Genomic DNA, 23,098 nt, shown 5'->3' on the forward strand with positions numbered 1-23,098 from the left:
GCTTCTCTGTTCTTTCTTTCTGTCCCAAAAATCTCTGTGGGGCTGGCTAGTTTTAGCTACAAACTCCTTGTCAGTTTCAAGGTATAGCCCTCCTGCCGCAGACACTTCATTTACATAGTATATTGTTGACCAGCCCTCAAAAATGCATACCCACCACAGGGCAGGCTGCAGCCCAGGGCCAGGCGACAAGCATCAAACCATCCTTGTTTACAGCTTACCCAGAAAGTGTCAACCTGGAGAAAACTAACAAGCCTTTTGGGGTGGAAAACTAGGGCAAAGGTAACTGCTCAGGGTGTAGGGGGAAAACCTCTCAAGCTCTTTTTCCAAAGAATCAAGGCGAAAGGCCACCTAAAGGAACTCGTTTCACCACACCCGCCCAGTCACCTCCTCCTGTGCTGCTGTTCCCCTGAGACTCTTTCCCAATACCCACAAAGCCACAGGGTTTCTGATCCCCAGCCCACCAAGTCCCAACACCTGGACTCAGTGCAGACAAAGAAGGTTCCAGGGTTTCTTAGAGGCTCCACCCAGGACTCCCTCCTTTCTTTTACAAACCTGGCATATGTTCCCTAAGAGTTTGTTCTGTGACTGAATGGGAAGAGACCTATAGATAGGGTGGTGGTGCGAGCCGTTAACACATCGTCTGCTAGCTGAAAGGTTGGTAGTTTAAGGCCATGCAGAGGTGCCTCAGAAGAAAAGCCTGGCAATCTACTTCCCAAAGATCACAGCCATTGAAAACTCTATGGAGCACAGTTCTACTCTGACACACTTGGGGTCCCATGAGTTGGAATTGAGTCGACGACACCTGTTTTTTTGCAGATGGGGAAGGGGGAGATTAGCTCCAGAGAAGAGAGTGGGTGACCTGTCCCTGGGAACATGAACATGAGGGAACAGAGTGGGAACACAAGGCTGACCCACAAGCAGTGGGATTACAGGCAATATGGAGAGACCTGGGGTGGCTACTTTAGGGCAGGCCCGCAAGGGTTCTTACTTCTTGTTGGTTGCCATTGAGTCAGCCCCGACTCATGGTGACCTCATTCATAACGGAATGGAACTTGTTAGAAATACAAAATCGGGGATGCTGCTCCTGAGCCGATAGGGTCCCTATGAGTCGAAGTCGACTCGATGGCAATGGGTTTGGTTTTTTGTTTTTGGCTCCTGAGCCATCCTCATGATCGGTTATGGATCAGACCATTGTGATCTATAGGGTTTTCACTGGTTGATTCTCAGAAGTAGATCGCTAGGCCTTTCTTCCTAGTCCATCTTAGTCTGGAAGCTCTAATGAAACCTGTACAGCATAATAGTAACATGGAAGCCATAACTGACAGATGACTGGTGGTTGTGTATGACATGCAGTGGCTGGGTATCGAACCCAGGTCTCCCTCTAGGAAGACAAGAATTCATTCCACCACTGAACCACCATTGTCCCTTGGCCACCACCAGGGGCAGCCCGGAGCATGGTCCACCCCACGTTGCAGACACTCTGGATACCTCTGGGTGGCGCTGCAGGCTCAGTGTTCCTGCTGGGTTGGGATGCGCTGCCAAGACCCCTGCCCCAGGAGTCCTCCTTCACATCTCCCAGATAAGCTCATCCGAGCCAGCACAGGGACTCCGCGGACCATCTGCCAGGATGTGGACTGAGACTCGCCAGGCAGGGAATGGAAGGGATGCCATCTGGGGCCCTCCCTGGCTTCAGCATGCTGATGTGGTACCAGGAATCAATAGGATTTCAACAGGTGGGGACAGGGAGGGGGAATTCCTGGCAGAGGGAACAGTTCTGGACCTAAGGAGTTTGCTTTTGAGGCAGGCAGTAGTTTTGAACCCCTGCTGAGAATTTGCATTTTTAACAAGTTCCCAGGAAATTATACATAAGAACCACCTGAGGAGGCCACTTACCTGTTCACACCTGGGCCAGGACTCATTGCTCAGGGTGTGAGAAGCAGGACCCAACACCCTGTCTGTCTGTCTGTCTCCCCATCCCAGAAAACACATGCTGAGGTCTCCAGGGCCAGGCTCTGGGCAGGCACCAGTCTCTGGCAGTGAATGAGACCAGTGTTCCAGGCTCTAGCCACATGCTGTGGGGAGGGGGCGCAGAGGAGGAGCCCCAAGGCTTAAGGAGAACTTCCAGGAGGGAGAGCCCAAGGAAGAGTCACAAGAGCCCAGGGGACCTGTGTTGTCCCCTGCCCTGCACGGAGCAAGTGTCACCACCTATGGTAGTAGCTGTAAGCATCGTATTGTTGTTGTTAGGTGCTGTCAAGTTAGTTCCAACTCATGGCGACCCTGTGTATAACAGAACAAAATACTGCCCAGTCCTGCGCCATACTCATAATCGTCATGCTTGAGCCCATTGTGGCAGCCCCTGCGTCAGTCCATCTCGTTGAGGGTCTTCCTCTTTTTCGCTGACGCTCTACTTTACCAAGCATGATGTCCTTCTCCAGGGACTGGTCCCTCCTGATAACATGTCCAAAGTATGTGAGACGTAGTCTCGCCATCCTTGCTTCTAAGGAGAATTCTGGCTGTACTTCTTCCAAGACATCTTGTTCGTTCTTCTGGCAGTCCATGGTATATTCAATATTCTTCACCAACACCACAATTCAAAGGCATCAATTCTTCTTCAGTCTTCCTTATTCGTTGTCTAGCTTCCACAAGCATATGAGGCAATTTGAAAGCACCAAGGTTTAGTCCTGAAGGTGAAATCTTTGTTTTGTTTTTTTTTAACACTTTAAAGAGGTCTTTTGCAGCCGATTCCCCCAATGCAATAATACATCTTTTGATTCTTGACTGCTGCTTCCATGGGTGTTGATTGTGGATCCAAATAAAATGAAATTCTTGATAACTTGCTTATTGGTCCAGTTGTGAGGATTTTTGTTTATGTTGAGGTGTAATCCACACTGAAGGCTGTGGTCTTTGATCTTCATCAGTAAGTGCTTCAGGTCCTCTTCACTTTCAGCAAGGACGGTTGTGTCATCTGCATATCGCCGGTTGTTAATGAGTCTTCCTCCGATCCTGATGCCCCGTTCTTCTTCGTATAGTCCAGCTTCTCGGATTATTTGCTCAGCATACAGATTGATTAGGGACGGTGGAAGGATACAGGCCTGCGCACAACTTTCCTGACTTTAAACGACGCAGTGTTCCTTTGTTCTGTTCAAATGACTGCCTCTTGATCTACATACAGGTTCCTCATGAGCGCAATTAAGTGTGCTGGAATTTCCATTCTTCCCAATCTTATCCATAATTTGTTATGGTCCACACAATCGAATGCCTTTGCATAGTCAATAAAACACAGGTAAACATCTTTCTGGTGTTCTCTGCTTTCAGCCAGGATCCATCTGACATCAGCAATGTCATTGTTAGTGGCCCTCAGGTCAGTTCCGACTCAATGGGACCCCAAGTGTTACAAAGTAGAACTGCTCCATAGGGTTTTCTTGGCTGTAATCTTTTTTTTTAATCTTTTTGTTTGTTTTTACTAATTTTAATTTTAAAGTACATTTCATTAGAGTGTCATTAATCTTGACCACCAAGTTTCTTAAAAACAAGAAACGCATTGCCATCGAGTCAATTTCAACTCATAGGACAGAATAGAACTGCCCCACAGGGTTTTCGAGGCTATAAATCTTTCTCTCTCTTTTTTTTTTTTTAATGATCAATTGATTTTTATGAAGGCATGAAAGCAATTCAATAGTGGAAAAAGTCATTTCAACAAAACGTGCTGGAACAACTGGATATCCATATAGAAAACAACAACTCCAAAGCTGTCTCTAACAGAAATTAGTTTGAGAAGAATCTAAACAAAAAGTATTGTATCAAGTTTTAAGGAATTCTTTATGTAGCCTGATTTAAAAAAATTCCTTTGTCAGGTTATATGTACTGCGTATATTTTCTCAAGTCTATTTTATAATATGCCTCTTCATTTTCTTTTTCTAAATTTTATTTTATTGCTGTTGAGAATACACATAGCAAAAACACACACCAACTCAACAGATTCTACACGTACAATTTAGTGACATTGATTACACTCTTCCAGCTGTGCAACTATTCTCACCTTCCTTTTCTGAGTTGTTCCTCCCCCATTACAATAAACTCGCTGTCCCCTAAGATTCCTATCTAATTTTTCGAGTTGCTGTTGTCAGTTTGATCCCCTATAGATAGTTCTTACAACAGCATAATGCTCAAGGCAGACCTTTTTTACTAGTTAAGCTAAACTATCATTCAACTTTAAGATGACTTCAGGGGGTATTTTTGATTTAAGGTTTAAAGATTATCTCAGGGCAATAGTTTCAGGGGTTCATCCACCCACCATGGCTCCAGAAAGTCTAGAGTTCCTGAAAATTTGAAATTCTGTCCTGCATTTTCCTCATTCTGATCAAGATTATTCTACTGAAACCTTGATTAAGATGTGCAGTAATGGTAGCCAGGCACCATCCAGTTCTTCTGGTCTCATGGCAAAAGAGGCAGTTATTCAGGGAGTCAATTAGCCACACATTCCTTTTCCTCCTCCTATTCCTGACTGTCCTTCTTCCTCTGTTGCTACAGGTGAGTAGAGACCAATTATTGTGTCTTCAGTGGCCAATGGCCGATGGCCACTTCCAACTTTTAAGATCCCAGGCACTATTCAACGAACTAGGAGGTAGAACAGAAGCACTAAACACGTTATTAGGCCAACTACCTGGGATGTCCCATGAACCCATGACCCTAGACTTCCAAACCAAGGAACCAAATCCCATGAGGTCTTTGGTTGTACATAAGCAGTCTTAGCAGCTACTGTTTTTTTCTTTTTTTTTTTTTTGCTGTAAATATATCTATCACATAACTTTTGCCAATTCAACTTTTTACAGGTGTACAACTTATTCACAATAATTAAAATAATGGGCTGTGCAACCCTACCCTTAATCAGTGTGATTTTTTCCATCACAGTTAACCCCCGTTTTCCCCGTCACTCCTGCCCTGGTAGCCACTAATAAACTTTGGTCTCTATACATTTGCCTTTCCTTGCCTTTTATGTAAATGAGGTCAGACAATATTTGTCCTTTTGTGACTGGCTTGGAAACCCTGGTGGCATAGTGGTTAAGAAGTATGGCTGCTAACCAAAAGGTCGGCAGTTGGAATCCACCAGGCGCTCTTTGGAAACTCTGTGGGGGCAGTTCTACTCTGTCCTATAGAGTTGCTACGAGCCAGTAATTGACTCGACTGCAGTGGGTTTGCTTTTTGGTTTTGGTGACTGGCTTATTTCACTCTCATAATGTCTTCAAGCTCCATCCATACTATAGCATGTATCAAGACTTCATTTCTCCTGCTGGCTGAGTGGTATTCCACTGTATGTATGTATGTACCACGTTTTGTTTATCCATTCATCTGTTGATAGGCATTTAGCATGTTTCTACCTTTTGGCTGTTATGAATAGTACTGCAATGAACATTGGTGTACAAGTCTCTGTTTGAGCCTGTTTTCAAGTCTTTTGGGCATATACCTAGGAGTGGAGTTGCTGGGTCATATGGTAGTTCTGTTTTTACTTTTTTGAGGAACTGCCATACTGTTTTCCATAACGGCTGTATTATTTTGCATTACCACCAGCAATCGATAAGGGTTCCAGTTTTCCCACATCCTCACCAACATTTGTTTATTTTTTAATCTTAGCCAACCTAAACCAAAAATAAAAAATAAAACAAAGCCATTGCCTTCGAGTTGGTTCCCATATGGTGGAGCAGAACTTCCATATAGGGTTTCCAAGCCTGTAAATCTTTACAGGAACAGACTGCCACATCTTTCTCCTACTGAGTGGCTGGTGGGTTCGAACCGCCAAGTGGAAGTTTACAATTCAAGTCAGTTTCTCATATAAAAACTTATACACATGTTGTTATGTGACCTTAGTTGCTCTCTCTACCATGTGACAGCACACTCCTCCTCTCCACCCTGTATTTCCTGTGTCCATTCAAGCAGCTCCTGTCCCCCTCTGCCTTCTCATCTCGCCTCCAGACAGAAGCTGCCCACATAGTCTCATGTCTCTACTCCAGCTGAGAAGCACATTCGTCACCAGTATCATCTTATATCTTATAGTCCAGTCTAATCTTTGTCTGAAGAATTGACATCGGAAATGGTTTTAGTTTCGGGCTAACAGAGAGTCCGGGGGCCATAACCTCTGGGGTACCTGCAGTCTCAGTCAGACTGTTAAATCTGGTCTTTTTACTAGAATTTGAGGTCTGCCTCCCACTTTTCTCCTGCTCCATCAGGGATTCTCTGTTGTGTTCCCTGCCAGGGTGGTCACTGGTGGTAGCCAGGCACCATTTAGTTCTTCTAGTCTCAGGATGATGGAATTTCTGGCTTCTGAGGCCCCTTCCATCTCTTGGGCTCATATTTTCCTTGTGTCTTTGATGTTCTTCATTCTCCTTTGCTCCAGGTGTCGAACCACCAAACTTTCAATTAGCAGCCTAGCACTTTAACCGCTGTGCCACCAGGGCTCCTTTCACTCCTACTGGAAGTGAAATGGTATCTCATGTGGTTTTGATTTGCATTTCTCTGATCGCTAAAGATGCTGAGCATCTTCTCATGCATTTGGTGGCTGTCTTAGGCTGGGCTCTCCAGAGAAGCAAAGCCAGTGAAGCGTCTATATATATAGAGAGAGAGAGAGAGAGAGATTTATATCCAGGAAGAGGCTATAAAGTCCCAAGTCCATGGGTGAGGCTGGAGGCTTCTCCTAACTACGTGACTGCAGGAGTTGGTGAACCCAACACCGGCAGATCAGATAACATGTCCAAAGTATGTGAGATGAAGTCTTGCCATCTGTGCTTCTAATGAGCATTCTAGATGTTCTTTTTCCAAGACAGATTTGTTTGTCCTGGCAGTCCGTGGTCTATTCAATACTCTTTGCCAACACTATAATTCGAAGGCATCGATTCTTCTTCCATCTTCCTCTGGGTAGACTCAAACCTCAGACCTTTTGGTTAGCAGCTGAGCGTGTTAACCGATTGAACCACTCAGGGACCTTCAAACCTGGTCCTGGAAGATGTTTGCTGTTCACCAGCAGACATCCAGGGCTGCCTTGTGGCAAAGCCTCCACCACTGCCTCCTGGGGGTGGGTTTAGGGGCAGCACGAGCATCTCCCACTCCCTACCCAGCTCCACCCCCACAGAAGGTGGGCCCAGGAAGACTGAACAGGAAAACTATAGTATTTGCACCCTTGTACCCCTGGAGGGAGCCCAGGCAGGTGGATGGGCCCAGGCTGAGGCAGGGACAGTCTCTGCAGCGTGGACAGCCAGTATCCCGCTGCAGAAGGGCCCTCAGAGAATCCTAGCTCAGAGTTTCACCCGTTTTTTTTAAAAGCTCCTGACACCTTCAGCTCAGCATGGACCTCCTTTAGTTGAAGTATATGGGTGCTGGGAGAAAAGGGGCCCAGCAACTTGGTTCCCCCTTCTTCCCACTTGCAGGCTGCCCCAGGAGGCAACTCAAAGCCCTCTCCTGACTGACAATCACAGGCCCACTGCACCGCACCCATTTTCCAGTTGAGGAGCCTGAGACTTGGTGTGAGGCAGCAACCTGCCCGAGGACACTGGCCAGCCCGTGTGCATCCACAGATCCCACTCCCAGATTCCCAGGACTCAGGATGCAGAAAGCCAGACCTTGGGGCCCAGTCTATTCACTACAGCAAATGTGGGAGGGCCCAGGCCCAGACGGGGCAGGATGAGACCTGGTCATCTCCTGTAGGTTACTTCGGGCAGCCAGGCTGCACCCCACCTGAGCGATGTGAAGTGGGGTACTGAGATGGGCAGGTGACCTGCCTGTCCCTCATCACAGTGGGCATAGGAAGAGGAGGTGCAGGTCAGAACAAACAGTGGCCTGCTCTCCCCACGCTTCAGAAGCACCTGCAGGTCTGGCCCTCAGCCCTTGGCCTTCATCCTGAACTGCCCAGAGCAGCCCCGTCCATTCTGTGGAGGGGCAAAGTGGGTTAAGCTCAGCACGCCTGGCCCAAGGTCGCTGTTGAGTGGATGAAGGGCAGGAAGGGATAGGCTCTCAGTGGATCCAAGCCCAGGGCTCCCCCACCTGGAGCAGAGGTCACCATCCTGCCCCCAAGCCTCCTATGGCCCAAGGGCCTGAACTTCTCTGGGGTACAGGGTAGTCTCCAGCTTCAAAATTCATGCAAATACATTACTCCACTCCATAATATATCTGGGTTTATTTTAATATAAAAATAACAGTTTTCCCCAAATCTTTGCTCTAGGAAAACATGCCATGGTTGCCGTGTGGCTTCATATGCCATCCCCCACTCCCAGTCCCACTGGGCGGAGGAGTCACAGCCTTATGGCTGCCGGTTTGGGCCCTGAGTGGACAGGCAGGGGGCCAAGGGGGAAGTGGCAGGCCCTGGAGGACAGGAAGGGCCCCCCTGGCTAGGGTGGGTTGGTCCTGCTTGGAGCTGGCTTGGTGGTCACTGGCACCCTGAGCCCTTGCTGCGACCGCCTGGGCGCTGCTGTCACTGGTGGAGGTAGGCTTCCAGCCAGACATCGCCAGACTTCTTCAGGGACCTGGGAGGCAGGTGGAAGTGGGTGTTAGGGACTCACCTGCAAGATGCTAACATCCCCCCCTGCCCCGATGAAGGGCATGTGTGGAGATACCTTCATTCCCTCATGAGTCCCCTCGCCTCTGGGATAGGCAGCTGAATGGGGCTGGAGGGCTGGGCTGGGAGAAGAGGCTCAGCACTCATTAGCTCATTAACCATTAACGAGGCATGGGGGAGGGTGACTACAATCAGGACCAGGCATGAGCTGGGGCAGGGCTTGCCCCTCCTTCACCTGGCACTCCCTGTGCCCCTCCACCCCCCATGCACACAGGCTCTGGGCTGGGCACTACAACCCAGAGACCTATAAGGAGGGAACCTGCCCACCAGAATCGGGGCCAAAGCCGTGTGCCAGGTGCTTTCTAGGGGTGGCCGAGTGTTGGGGCCCAGAGGATGGAGCTGGGAAGAATCCTGAAGGAGATGCAAGAGTCTGAACACCAGTATAGAAGAAGGAAGGGCATCCAAATATAGGGAACAGCATGCACAAAGGCACCGAGGTGGGAGACAGCTCAAACGTGGAGACCAGCCCGGATACCCAGAATCCCATCTCTGTTCCCCATCTCCAAGGCCACCACCCGGTCGGGGCCCCAGCACACCTTAGCTAGACTCCTGCGGGAGACTCCACTCTGCTTTTTGTTGTGACTCCTGTCCCAGTCAGTGTATTCTCACAGTCAGGGATCTTTCTAGAATCTAAGCCAGGCTGTGCCCTTCCGCTGCTCAGAGCCCACAGTGGCTCCTCATCTTACTCAGAGTAAAAGCCAGTCTTCACGGATACCAGCAGACCTTGCCTTGCCCCACCTGCCCCTTGCACACTCCACTCCAGGCCAGCCTCCACACCTCCTGGCGTCTAACAGGATGTGCCGGCCTCAGGGCCTTTGCACTGGCTGTTCCCTCTGCCTGGGACATTCCTCCTGCAGATGTCCCATGGACAACCCTCTCTCCTCCTCCAAGTCTCTTCTCAGATGTCTCCTTCTCAATACTGCCCACCCTGCCCCCTATTAAAAACTGCACCCCTGCCCTGGCACTCCTGACCCCCTCTTTTTTTTTCTTTTCTTGCCATAATGCTTCTCCCCTCCTCACACTTTCTGTAACTTATTTATTACTTTTATTGCTGGCTTCCTGTCTCCCTGCTGGCACATCAGCTCCACGAAGGCAAAGGTCTCAGCCTGCATGGCTCACTGATATGCTCAGGCACCTAGGACAGGGCCTGCAGGCTCCCCAAAGCCTCGCTGTGTGAATGGTCCCTGGGGACAGAAGGAGGACACGGGCAGGGGGTAGAGGGGTGGGCTTACCAGGAAAGGCTCTTAGGGAGGGGCCTGTGTAAGCACAGAGAGCTGGGTGCATGGGAAGGGGCTGATGGGGATGCAGGTGGGCACGTGAGCTGAGGGGCCATACCTGATGATGTCCGCCAGGGCGGTGAGGAAGGGCTTCACCTCATAGTTGAGGCCATGCTTGGCACACAGCGCCCTGACCAGCGGGGCCACCTTGCGGTAGTTGTGCCGTGGCATCGTGGGGAAGAGGCTGGGGGGACATGCACACTGGTGTCTGAGGTGGGGGGCTGCAGAGGGAGCCTCCACCCACTCATCACCTCTCCCAGGGACCCCAGGGAGTTCAGGGCTGATACCTTGGCCTCCCAGGGCAAAGATGGGGCTCCTGGTCCAGCCCCTGGCTCAGGCTTCATGCCCTCCTCTGCCAGCCCCTGCCCTTGGGCCCCACCAGCCCACACTCACTGGTGCTCAATCTGGAAGTTGAGGTGCCCACTGAACCAGTCGATGAAGAAGGACTGCTCCACGTTGCAGGTGGCTGCCAGCTGCCAGGAGCAGGTGGGGTGCAGGTGAGGAAGGCTGGCCCCCAATGAACCCCTGACACCTGGCAGCCATGCCAGGCCCCCCATCCCTCCTTGCTAGCTGGCTCCCAGCTGGGACCCCCACCCCAGGGTAGGCTCAGCCTGCCCAACCCCCACCACCCACCTGGGAGCTGGCCCAGTCACGGTGCTTCTCCCGGCCGATCTCCTTGGGGATATGGTTCATCTGCGTGATCCACACGAACCAGTGGCTCTCCAGGACCCTGTGGGGAAGTTTGGCACTGCCCTGCATCTAGCTCACCGCTTAGGCACCATCAGTGCAGGCTGGAGTGCAGGCTGTCACCCAGACCTGGGCCTCGGCTTCCTCGTCTGGACAATGGGGCTGCACTAACTCCTCCCTCACAGGGGTTTAAAGCAGCCGAACGGAGCGTGTCCATGGTGAGGCTGAGCCTGGAGCAGCCCTTCTTGTGAAGGTGGACACCATGGGGCTACTGGCAAGGCTGGCCACTTTCCCCAGAACAGCAGCCCCTGGGCTCCTGCCACTCTCGTGTTCATTTGATTCCCCAACAACCCAGGGAGGCAGTACTACTGTGCCCATTCTGTAGATGGGAAATGGAGGCCCCCAAGCATGCAGGGCTGTGGTGAGGGTCATCCTGCTGGCTGCGTGTGCCCTCCAGCTCCCTGCCACTCCCAACCTGGCCGTACCTGACAGCAACAAAGAGGAACAGCACCCCGGGGACGCCGTAGAAGGGGGCATAGGACAAGAAGAAGCGGAAGTAGAAGCTGGCAGCCCAGAGCAAGTCCTGTGGGCGAGGGTAGAGGTGTTACTGAGTGGCCTCGAGGCAGCCAGGGTCTGGGAGCCTGGGAGTTGGAAGGTGGGCCTTTCTGGGCCTCGGTTCTCTAAGCTGAGTAAAAGGACAGGGCTGCTGCCCCACCTGCCTCAAGGGGCTGACCATGTGAAGGTGCCTGGGCTCCCCCTGCCCAGGAAACAAATTCCTGGCAGAGCCGGCCCAGAGGCTTCCTGTCCAGGGAACATCCCCATCATGAGAGACCCACGCCGTGCCCCCTGCATGCACACTCCCCTCCTCCTGCATACACACACACAATCACGCTGTCACATGTACACAGTCTCCCCCTGCACACACACAGACACAGCACACCATCACACATGCACACTCACTCCTCTGCACACACCCATGTACACCATCACACATGCACACCCACTCCCCCTGCACACACACACACACAGTATCGCGTGTATACTCTCCCCTGCACACACACAGACACACAGCCTACTGTCACACACGCATGTACTCACTCCCACCTGCACACATGCAGATACCACACGAATGCACACACAAGGTCACCCCCCCAAGTGCACACACACGTATGCACACGCACCCACCCCATACCATCACGCACACACACATACACCTATTAGCATCATGGACAGGTGCTGCCTTCCTGAAGCCCCACCTCCTGCTACCACAGCCATACACCTGGGAGACCTGAGCAGGGGCCCACTCACCGTCCACCGCAGGCACACCAGCATGTATGCCAGGTTTTCCACTTCAAAGTTTACCAGGGTGAGCAGCGGCGGGCCAACTGAGGAGGAGACATGAAAGGGCTCAGGAGCAGAGCTGGGTGACCAGGCAGGGTGGGCAGTGGGAGCTGGAGAGTGGGACTCTGTCTCTCCAGGACTGCCAGTAGGGCTTGGTGTTGGTCACGTCCAGCTGGGATGGGCCCTGCATCACCCACAAGGCCTGGCCTATGCTCATTACCTGGGTGTTCAAGGCTTCCCTAGATGCCCTTGCCCTGCCCCCTCCCATGTCCCTTCTGCAGCAGGTCAGGGGCATCACAGTTAGGGGCCAGCCTCGCATGTTCCCACCTTGAATCCTCACCCCAACCCTCCAGGGATCTGATCACTCTGATGTGAGGACAGAAAGGGATTCTGAGGAGGGTGTGGGGAAGCTCCAGGAAGGGGTGTGATTGCATCTGGCAGGAAGGCACCCCAGGCAGGGGGAGCAGCCAGTGCAAAGGTACAGCCAGGGCAGAGCCAGTATGGGCTGCAGGCCGGGGCCCAGCCAGTAAGTACAGGGTGCAGGCCAGGGTGGAGTCAGTAGGGGCTGCAGGCTGCGGTGGCCAGCGTAGAGGGTGGGGGCAGCTTGATGAGGGTGCACTTGGTGAAAGTGGTTGTCCAGGGTCTGCATGGGGAGGACCCTGCCTCAGCTCCCTGCCCCGGCCACATCCCAGCAGGACACACGGACACTCACTCAACAAGAAGTACAGGTGTTGGTGGTTGTAGGGCAGGTATCTGCGTTTCTTCTTGCCGTACTGTGGAGACAGGTGCGCTGGGGAGGGCAGTTCTCTATGCCCTCCCCCTCCCAGGCAAGGTCAGGAGGCCGGCTGGGACCAACAGTCAAAAGGCAATTCTAGACTCTAGCAAAGGGGCCATCTTCCCCAACAGGTGTGGGGCGGAGCACTGGGGCAGGGACTGGGGCTGAGCCAGAGCGGAGGGCTCCGTCACTGCGGTCCCCCTCAACTGCAGGCCCAGCCCACGAGTATCCAGATCCCTCCTGACGAACCTCAACAGACGACTCTCCCAGGAGGAAGACGGGTGCCACGGTCACATCAGGGTCTTTGTGGAAGATGTTGGGCTTGGCATGGTGCTGGAAATGGCGAAAGTTCCACCAGTGGGCGGAGAAACCCTGTAGGGGGCGAGGGGGGCTCTCAGGGGTAGGAGAAAGGCTCTGCCCACTGCTCCACGTCTGCACACTTGGGCAGACCCAGCATGTTACCCCCACTCAGCCCTTGGCTGCCAGCCTTTCCCCTACACTCACCTTCAGCTGCCCCATCACAAACTGCTGGGCCAGGTGGTTCCAGCGAGACTTCTGGAAAACTGAGGCATGGCCCAGGTCGTGCTGCAGACACCAGCTCTGAGCCTGGGCAGACAGGCAGGGTCAGGAGAGGTAGGGGGCTACACTTGCGGGAGGGGGCGCCTAGCTCCAACCAGGCTGGAGGGGGCTAGTGCCTGCAGAAGAACTCAGCTTCAGGGAGGCTGAGGGGCTGCAAGCCCATGATGGAGCCTCTGACTCAGGCTTCGTTAAATAAGGAGCTTCGTTCCTTGGGCTCATTTTAAATGCAGCCTGACCCACAGCTACATGACTGATGAGGCTTTCTGTCTGTTTGCTTGTTCATTCATTCATTCATGGGGCCCTCTGGCTGTTTGTTCATCTGTTCATTCATCATTCATTCATTTCACCCACCCATTCAGCAAATATGTTCGGAGTGCCATGTGGGCCGGGCCCTGTGTCTGCTGGGCAGTCTAGGGTGGCTGTAGCACAGTAGTGGGGTTACCTGGGAGAGGGCCAGGATGAGGGCCGCGAGGGTGCTGGTCACCCAGCCAGGGCCCAGGAGGTAGATGAGGAGCCAGGCTAGTATCTCCATGGCCAGGATGTGGCCCAGCATGAACATGAAGAAGGCAGGCTTGGCCTCGAACAGCTTCATGTCCTCGGCTGCCTGGCGTAGGGCTCGGAAGTCCTCCACCAGCTGGGCCTGCACAGGCGGAGTGGCCAGTCAGCTGAGGAAGCTGTCCCCAGAAGCCCCCCACTGATCCTCATGCCTCACCTTTTCCCTCCAGTGCCTGGTCCGAGGGGCCAAAGCAGGATAGAGGGATCAGAGAGCCCAGGTATGAGCTGGGGAGGCCCCTCAATGGTGTGGGGTGCAGGAGAAGCAGAGAAAGCCACAGCGGGGGAAACGAAAACGCTTAGCAGCTAGCTCCCCTTGTGGAGGGGACGTGAGGCCCAGAGCAGGGAAGGGGCTGGGATCCCACAAGTGCCTGGCCAAGCCAGATCTGGCACCCTGGAGGGTGTCGCTACAGTACCACCTACACCAGCCAATTCAGATGGAGCTGTTCCTGATGGTGTCCCCCACCCCTTAACCCCCCTCGGGGCCTAGGCTCCACCAGGGCCCTGCTCACGTTCTGGAGTCCATCCAAGCTGGGCTCGTCTGGGGCCAGCTCACCAATCAGCAGGGGCTGCAGGAATTTGCGCACAAAATTGAGGTCGGAGTGGAAGGCGCGGAAGGCATCCTGAAGGAGAGCGGACAGTCAGGTGAAGAGACAGACAAATGGAGTGGCACCCAGAGATGACAGGCAGAGACATAGTGCACAGGACTGCTGACAGACTGGCAGGGCAGGCAGACAGATGGATAGAAAGTCAATGGGTCGTTCAGTGGTCACAGAAATAAGACCAAGTGAGTCGGCCTTGTCCATAGGCCTCTCTGGTCTTTCCCTGACCCCGGGTGCTCTGCTTAATACCCCATCTTCTTTGCCCAGCACAGGGGGCCCCTCTGCAAACCTGGTTGAGGGTACAAAAATCTGGATTTATAGAAAAGACTTCCCTGGGAGACTTCAAATCCATTTATGAAAGAGTTTGGCTTTTCCAAGAAGGTCTCTGGAAAGCTTTCTTTAAATCACACACTTCTCTATTGCATGTAAAATAAGATTTGGGCCACAAATATTAGATTTACCCAACTTTTAGAAACACAAGCATTGGGTAAAGAATGGGTAGGAAGACGCGTAATGGAGGACGACTGGGCCAACAGGGGAAAGATCAGTTGAGGCCCACACAGACTGAGTTCTTCTGGGGGCTGCAAGAAAGACACTTGAACAGTTAAATTCATTTGACTTAAAAAGTAGGAGGAGAAAATATAAATTTTTTTGAAAAAGTAAATGAAAGAAATAATCTAACATCCCTGTGATTCTCTGTGACAGCCAAGGGTGGGGTGAGGTACAATGCAGAGGAAGGAAACAAAAGAAAGAGGGGTTAGAGAAGGAGAAAGAAGGAAAGAAAAAGAGCTAGGGAAAGAGACCAGCCAGGAAATGGCCCCAGCAGTTGCAAAGTGTTAGTAAACTTGAACATTGAACCTAACCCACTGCTATCAAGTCTAGTCAGACTCATGGCAACCCCATATGTTACAGAGTAAATCTGTCCATAGGGTTTTCTTGGCTGTAACCTTCACGGAAGCAGATTGCCAGGCCTGGGTGGGTTCGAACTGCCAACCTTTCGGTTGGTAATCAAGTGTAAACTGCACCATCCACTTAATTGTTCATAGCTCTTCAACTGACTTTTATCCTTGTATTTTCAGAGGCTGACTCTGAATGGGCTAGCCACGGCCACACAGCAGCCTGAACTGCAGAAGCAGTGTTGTTCCCATGGGCCAGGGGAAGGTGACCAAGGAGCCTCATGGCTGCTAAAGGAAGTACCTTTGAAGGAGGCTTAGCTAGAGCAGGGCTTCCTATTGCCCTCACCCTCTTGTGTGTGTTAAAACAGAAGTGACAGCTGGGCCCCTGGAATCACTGTCAGACATCTCTGCAGTGTTCTGGGGGAAGAAAGCACCTCAGGCCCCTCCGGCCCCATTCAGAGGCTACACCTGCAGGATCCACCCTAGGGGTCCCCTTTCCTGCTGCCTGTTCTCCTACTGGCCCAGGGCAGCCCGGGGACCGGGTTGGGGTGGGGGAGAAGGGCAGGTGTTCAGGAATGACCTGGGCCCTTGGGAAGGCAGACCTCAGAGCAGGGGAGGGGGCTGCAGAAGTGCAGACCTCATTCCTTCCTTCAAGGGCTGGGCCTTGAAGTGGGGCAGCAAACGCTGGAAGAGGCAAGGGGAGACTGGGGACCCACAGCTGCTGCCTGGGTGCGGGGCAGCCTGGGGAGCTGGGGTCCCCTTGGTGCACTTGGAGGCATCCCCAAATGGCATGTGTGCCAAACCCTGTGACCTTGTGAACAGCTTAAAAGTGGCATTTGAGGCCTCTAGTTGGGTGAACTTGCCGGAATAAAGAGGGCTTCCTTAAACATACTGGAGCCCTGGTGGTGCAGTGGTCAAACGCTTGGCGGCTAGCCAAAAGGAGGGCAGTTTGAATGTACCAGCCACTCCATGGGAGAAAGATGTGGCAGTCTGCTTCCGTAAAGATTACAGCCTTAGAAACCCTATGGGGCAGTTCCACTCTGTCCTATAGGGTTGTTATGAATTGACTCAATGGCAACGGGTTTTTATGGGTCCCCTAAATATAAGTTCCTGGTGGCAGGATCAGGATCTGTGCACAGTGGCGGATCTGTTCACAGCAGCATCCTCAGAGCCTGGCACAGAGCAGGTGCCAATATGTGGACAACAGCAGGGGGTAATGAACCATTTTACTAGAGAGATACTGAGGCTTGGAGTGTGGGCACGTCTGCTCAGGTCACAGAGTTTGTAAGAGGCAGAGCTGGGATTTGAATCCAGCCCGTATTCGTGATGTCCACCCTCCCTCAGGGTACAGTTCTACCAGCAGCCCTGCCTCGGTCCCCAGAAACCTTGGAGTGGCTCCAAACCAGGCCCCAGCCCTGATCCCTGCCATGAGCTTGGGTAACATCGGGTTCAGTGGCAGGAGGGGTGGGGGCCACTCTGGAAATAGCCTGCCCTGGTGGAACCTGAGCTGCCACGTTACCCGTGGTTCCCCGAACAAATCTTACGCCACTACACCCTGAACCACCAGGGTCCAGCTTGCTGGGGGGGAGGGTTAGGAGGCTTAAGCAAGCCACTGCAGGTAAGGCACTTAACTGCCTGGCGTCCGCAAGTGCCCCACTGCACCAGCTTTTATGGGGGCCTGTGCTCTGACGGGCCCTGTCTTCTTTGGAGAGCCCACTTACAGGAACTAAGTGCCTGCTAATAGGGGCTCTCAGGCGTGGGCTAGGAGAGTGCAGACGGCTGCCCTGGTCTCAAGTTCTTGCCAAGCCTGCGGCTGGGGAATAGAAGGAGCTGGCAGCCTCGTTCCCTGCCAGAGACACGATGGGGGAGGGGGCCAGGGAGGACAGGCATTTTTGGTCACTCCCCAAAGAAGAGAAGAAGGTTCCAAATCAGGAAGGGTGGGGAGCAGGAAATGGGTGGGGCTTCTGGGGGTACAGGTGGTCTTGGGTCTATCCTTGCTGCCTCCATAAGCCTTTGCTGAGGAGGCAGCATGGGTTGTGGAGATATGTCTCGCAGGATAAAACAAACAAGCAAACAAAAAAACCAAACCAGCTGCCATGGAGTTGACTCTGACTCCTGGTGACCCCGTGTGTGCAGACTAAAAACCGTGCTCCATTGGGTTTTCATGGCTGTGACCTTTCAGAAGCAGATTGCCAGGACTTTCTTTCAAGGTACCTCTGGGTGGGTTCGAACCACCAACCTTTCAGTTAGTAGTTGAGTGTTTCACCATCTGCACCACCCAGGGTCTTCCCCTTAGAGGATTCCAAACCCAAACCACACCCATTGCGGTCAAGTCCATTCCAACTCACAGCATCCCAATAGGACAGGGAAGAACTGCCCCATGGGGTTTCTTTACAAAAGCGGACTGCCACAGCTTTCTCCAGCAGAGCAGCTGCTGGGTTTGAACCTTTCTGTTAGCAGCCAAGCACTTAACCACTGCGCCACTAGGGCTCCTTCCTCAGAGGACACCCCCCCCAAACTCCTCCCTCTCTCCCTCTCCCTGTACCAGATTAGCCAGGAACTGGTGCCCTCCACTCAGCTGCTCCTTCCCGTCCTCCCCTGACAGCCCACATAAGAGGTCGATAGGAGAGCACTATCAGTATCCCCACTTTACAGGTGAGGGAACTGAGGCCCACAACTCTGAACACGGCACATGGAACTCCTGCCCATGAAGCCAAGCCCTGCGCAAGCGCAGAGGCCTCCAGGAAGCTGCCCTGTCTCCCCAGTGCCCCAGTGTACCTGGTGAAGGACTGACACACAGCTTATGTTCTTCTCCACCCCACACCCTTGGCCTCACAGGTGTCGCTGACCCACCAGAGGCTCCAAAGTGGCGGGGCCCTCTGGCATTTGGTCCCCTCCCGACGCTTCTCTCTGGCTCTTCCCGCTATTTTATCAGAACCCGAAACACCCGGGTGCCCTGCTGGCTGCTAGCATTCCTGCCTCTGTACTCAGCATCACTTCCGGTGCAAGACAATCCCGACTTCTCCCCTGGGGCAGGGACAGATTACCCAATATGCAAGGAACACACGGGCTTAATTGTGCTTACTTACGAATCTGTAGTGCACAGTGTCACCTGTTCTTCACCATGTCACAGGTTTTGGAACCTGAACTAAGAATTGCTGGTGAGTGACAGTACGGGGTGAGGGGAGGAGGAGAGGAGTATCTGTAGCCATTTGTCTACATAATTGCCTAGACGCAAGTGGATAATAAAACTGCTACATCTCCTGAGTAGATGTGGTGAAATTGTATCCTCCTCTGGCCAAGGAGATGGACTTTCCCTCTGTAGCCCTTCATGAAGGAGCTGTGGAAAGCACAGGGCTGTGGTGACCACGATAACCAGGTACGCGCGTACCCAGTACCATCCCTATAGTTCACCCCAGGAGGAAAGCATTCTTATCCCCATTACACTGACAGGGAAACTGAGATCCAGAGGGGAAGGGAAATATTCAAGGTCATAGAGTGAGGCCAGGCCGGCTCTGTCTCTAAAGACAACACTGAGCCAAATCCTAATGGCTCCTGGTAGGAGGTGCCCACAGCATCTTTGCCTTCTGCCAGGGCCACATGTGCCCTTCAGGGCCAGTTAATGGCCACCTCTTTCAAGTGGCCACCCCTGACTGCCCCAGGCGAGACAAGTTCCTATCATACTTCCTCTTAGCCCCCTGCCCTTCTCCTGGCTCTGCCCCCAACATAAAATAATTACCCAGGATTCTCAACTGCCCCAAGAATCCTTGTAAACGTTTATCAGATTTCCTTCATTTTTCTGCAGCCCTCTAGGGCTTCCTTTTCCCTACAGGACCTGGCCCCTGCTACCTCTCGGTCTCACCTTCATGTTCCTTTCCCCTCTGCCCTCCTTCCAGCCACACCAATCACCTTGTTGTTCCCTGAACACAGTCCCACCTCTGAGCCTTTGCTCTAGTTGATCCCTCTGCTGGGAGCTCTGTTTCCCCAGATCTTCCACACTTTGTTTAGTTCACAGTTGTATCCTCAGCAGTTAGAACAGAGTTTGGCACATAGAGGATGCTTACTGAATATTTCCTGATGAGTTTAATGATTAAGTAATAGAAGAAAGAATAAATGAAATAAACCAAGTGGCAGTAGAGCATGGAGGTTAAGGGTGTGGGCTGGGGATTCAAATCCCAGATCTACCACTGAATTTCAAGTCACTTGGCCTCTCTGAGCCTCAGTTTTCTCATCCATAAAGTGCGAGTAAAAATAGTAGTACCTGCCTGATAGGGGTATCTTGAGGCATAAAAGAGAGAGTGCCTATAAAGCGAGTGCCGAGTTCAGAGCCTGGCACATGGTAGGTGCTCATGCCTGGCCCTGGTATACTGTGGCTGGCAGTGGCCTGGCAGTACCCCTCCCTGGCTGGCTCCGCTGTTCTCAAGCCGCCTATGACTTAGACAAACCTGGCCAGAGGCCCAGAGCACTCTTCCCAGGGCACCGGCTTTGTATTCCAGGATGGCCACAGGCTGACTTCATGGCACAGGAACTCTGGGAATTTCCTGGCAGGAAGGCTTCTGTTGCCTGGACACGAGAACAGCTGATGGGTGGCCGGGGTTGGTGAGAGGTGGCTGCTGGAACAGAGCCCTGGGAAGGGGGCTGCCCCATGCCTACCCGAGCTCCAGGGCCGAGGATGAGACATCTGGGGTCTGGGCTTGGCCACATACCTGCCAGGACAATGAGCCAGTTCAAACCCTGGTCTGCCCTGTGGGCCCATCACGGACAGACTGAGGTCCCCCACCCCAGCCACTTCATAGCTCCTTTGGCCAGAATTGACCAGGTATTTTTGGCAACCCCAGCCCAGTGTTTGGGGCCTTGAGGGAGCTAAGTGATGGTCTAAGGCAACCTCTTCCTGTTACAGACAGGGATGGGACGAGGCAAGGCCACCCAGCAAAGGGGTGTTTGTGCCCCAGTTGTTCCACTGCACTCTACAGTTTGCAAGGTAGGTTCACGCTTATCCATCAGCAACATTTACTGAGTACCAACTACTACATGCCAGCCCTGGGGCCACAGGCTTGAGAAGACACGGTCCTACCCTAAGTGGGCTCATTGTCCAGCCCATTTTTCCATTTTACTGATGAGAAAACTGAGGCTCAGAGGAGTGATGTACCTGGTTCAAGGTCACTCAGAGCCTCCAATGGCAAACCCAGGACCCAGCCCTGACAACAGAGACTCTTTTTTTTTTTAATGAAACTCAGAAAGCAGATCAGATCTTACTGGCCACAAGTCAATTAGAAAGCTGTCAGATGGAGGTCTCGGGGTCTTGTGTTAAATGCAAGAGGGGGACCCCGAGCACAGACCTAGGCACTAAGTCGGAAACAACATTAATAAATGCTCTCTGTGTTTCTTCCCCTCACCTGCCCCCATCTTGTCCTACAGGTCAGAGATTGTAAAAGGCCAGGGCAGGTCCCCATAGGACACTGGAAGGGCAGCCAGGGCTCAGATAGGCTGCAGGGGGAGAGGCTGTGGTACCTCACGCCCCCAGTGCCGTAGCAGAAATGCACACCCATACAACCACACGCAGAAACACATGCAGGTGTATGCACATATAAACTACCCTCCCCCTCATACACTCAGGCATTCCCACATGTACACACCTTCCCCTCCAGCCCTTCACACACACGAAGGCATTTGCACACGTGCAGGCCTCCACATGCACCCACACGCCTGGCATGGAGCCTGGAGCACACACACACAAACACTCCCACAGGATGACACACTCATTGGCCTAGAGGCTGCTTCAACACTGGGGCTGTGCTATCTTCCCTGCCAACACCCAGCCGGTCAGCACCCATGGGCACAGCTTCCTGCCCATTTCTAGAGCTTTAGAACTTGCCTCCAACTGATTTCTGACCCAAACCCCTCTGCTTCCTGGAGTAAAGTCGGGAAGAGGGACTTTTATCCCTAAACAAGTCCTGCAAAGACTGCCCAACCCATGGGAGAAGACAGCGGGCAAACAACAAGCAGCCCTCATAACAGGGACGCTGGCAGCTGGAACAGCACACCTTCTCTCTTGTTGCCTAAAGTTCCTCATTTGGGAGTCATTACCCTGAAAACCCTCTTGGTACCCAGTGTGGCCAGCTTAGAGTTTTGGATGGTCAAAGACAGGACATCGTGGTCCCTGCCCCCATTCTCCATCTGGGGGACAGAGGGAAAGGGCTCGTGCGGAGTCTGGTTTGGATATGCTGCTCCACCACTGGCCCCCTGCCAGCCCGTCTCGCTGGGCCAGGCCACAGCCCTCCTTGGCCAAGACATGTCTAGACATGGTTGCGAAGAAAAAGCCGGGGTCCCCAGGGGCCAGTCTGTTCCTGGGGTGACTTTGCTTCGGGAGGAGGCCCACCCTGGCTGGCCGGCACAGTCCTCTCACATGCAGCTGCCGGCCCTGGAGAGGTGACTCACTGCCCCCTGAACCCACTTACAGCAGCTCCCAGAGCCACTTACAGCAGCTCCCGGGAAAGCCACAGACTTCCCCGCCCTGCCCAGCTCTGCTGCCCAGCTCTGCTGCCCAGCCCCCAATCTGACGACACCTCCTTGCTGACTCCTGGCACCCAGCAAGCACCCAGTTAGGTGATCCAGTCTGGGGGATCCAGAGCTGAGACAGGGAACCTCAGCGCAACAGGAAGGGCCCGTGTTCCACCATGACACACCCACCTGGGAGCCCCTTCCTCCCGTACAGTTTGCCCCAGCCGGGCCCTGGTACATGGCCCGGTGCGCAGGTCCACCCTACGGGGACCCAGCCTTTTCACTCCGCATAAGGCCCCTGTCTCGTCCATCCCAACTCTGGGTCCCGATCCTGGAAGATCAAGGCAGCGCAGGGAGGAAGGATGCTAAGGCCCTGCAGGTGGAGCGGGGCGCAGCGCTCACGACCCAGGCCCCAGCGAGCAACAGACTCGTCCCCGCCGCGGTGGGTTTCTTACCGTGGCGTCCTCGGCGCCGTGGTGGCCGATGAGGCGGCTGCCCCCCGGGTGCCGCTGCGTCCAGCGGCTGATATCGTAGACGCGGCGCTCAATGACCAGCCACTTGTCGCCCGGCAAGTCGTGAGAGCGGATCTGCTCCCAGCGGAAAGTGGGCAGCGGCGCTCCCCGCGGCCCTGCTCCCCCGCCGTGCTCTCCGACACCGCCCATGGCTGCGCGCCCAAGTCCTCGAGACCCTGGATCTGTCCGAGGGAGGTCCGAGCGAGACAGCGGGCCCGAGCTTGCGGTCCCAGGCTGCCTCCGCCGCCACTAGCGCCGCGGCCCCGCCCCTGCCGTGCGGCCGCCGTACGAGCGCGCGCCGGCCGGTCTCCGCACAGGAACTTTCCCTACAACCCGCTGTCAGCGCCCGCCGGCCCGCCGCTCGGCCCCCGCGGGCGCCATTGGCTGCGCGGTCGGGTCCCGCCCTGGAGGGCCCCGGCGGCCGGCCCTGGCCCGGGGCACAGTCCTGCCACGCCCGCGACCAGGCTCCGGCTTGGCTGGCGCGGGGGCACGGGGCCCATTGCACAGCCCCGGCGTCTGTCCCACGGAGCCCTATGCGGAGCCTGGGTCGGCCACGGCAGGCCCTGGAATGTCCGTCTGCGAGAATGGGCCGGGGTTCCAGCCGTACGTCCTGGAACGTTTCCTCCCTTAGCGCACGGAGGTGGGGACACTGGCTCTGGGTGACTGTAAAACAGCCTTCAAACAATGGACCACCATCATCTGCATGGCGAGGCTGCCGTCAGGGCGGGAGGGACCGGGCCGGCCACCTGGCCCCGCGCAGCCCTCCCCTGGGGA

General features: G+C 53.8%; 1 protein-coding gene across 2 annotated transcripts; it reads right to left on the reverse strand.

The window, feature by feature from the left end:
* Nucleotides 1–8,147: 8,147 nt before the first annotated feature.
* Nucleotides 8,148–22,667, reverse strand: FADS3 (fatty acid desaturase 3). 2 transcript variants are annotated; one of them, XM_049892190.1, is made up of 12 exons: nucleotides 22,268–22,667; nucleotides 14,326–14,382; nucleotides 13,704–13,901; nucleotides 13,187–13,288; nucleotides 12,932–13,054; nucleotides 12,620–12,680; nucleotides 11,875–11,951; nucleotides 11,052–11,149; nucleotides 10,513–10,609; nucleotides 10,273–10,352; nucleotides 9,938–10,063; nucleotides 8,148–8,510 (listed from the first exon to the last, which is right to left on the reverse strand). In XM_049892190.1, exons 1-12 carry the CDS (start codon nucleotides 22,472–22,474, stop codon nucleotides 8,459–8,461), a joined length of 1,278 nt encoding a protein of 425 aa, XP_049748147.1. In that variant the 5' UTR covers nucleotides 22,475–22,667; the 3' UTR covers nucleotides 8,148–8,458. The 2 variants fall into 2 exon arrangements, with proteins under 2 accessions (XP_049748147.1, XP_049748146.1); XM_049892189.1 differs by having other exon boundaries at nucleotides 14,326–14,436; nucleotides 22,268–22,666.
* Between the last annotated feature and the right edge of the window lie 431 nt (nucleotides 22,668–23,098).

The sequence above is a fragment of the Elephas maximus genome, chromosome 7 (assembly GCF_024166365.1).
Source record: "Elephas maximus indicus isolate mEleMax1 chromosome 7, mEleMax1 primary haplotype, whole genome shotgun sequence".
Classification (NCBI taxonomy): Eukaryota; Metazoa; Chordata; class Mammalia; order Proboscidea; family Elephantidae; genus Elephas; species Elephas maximus.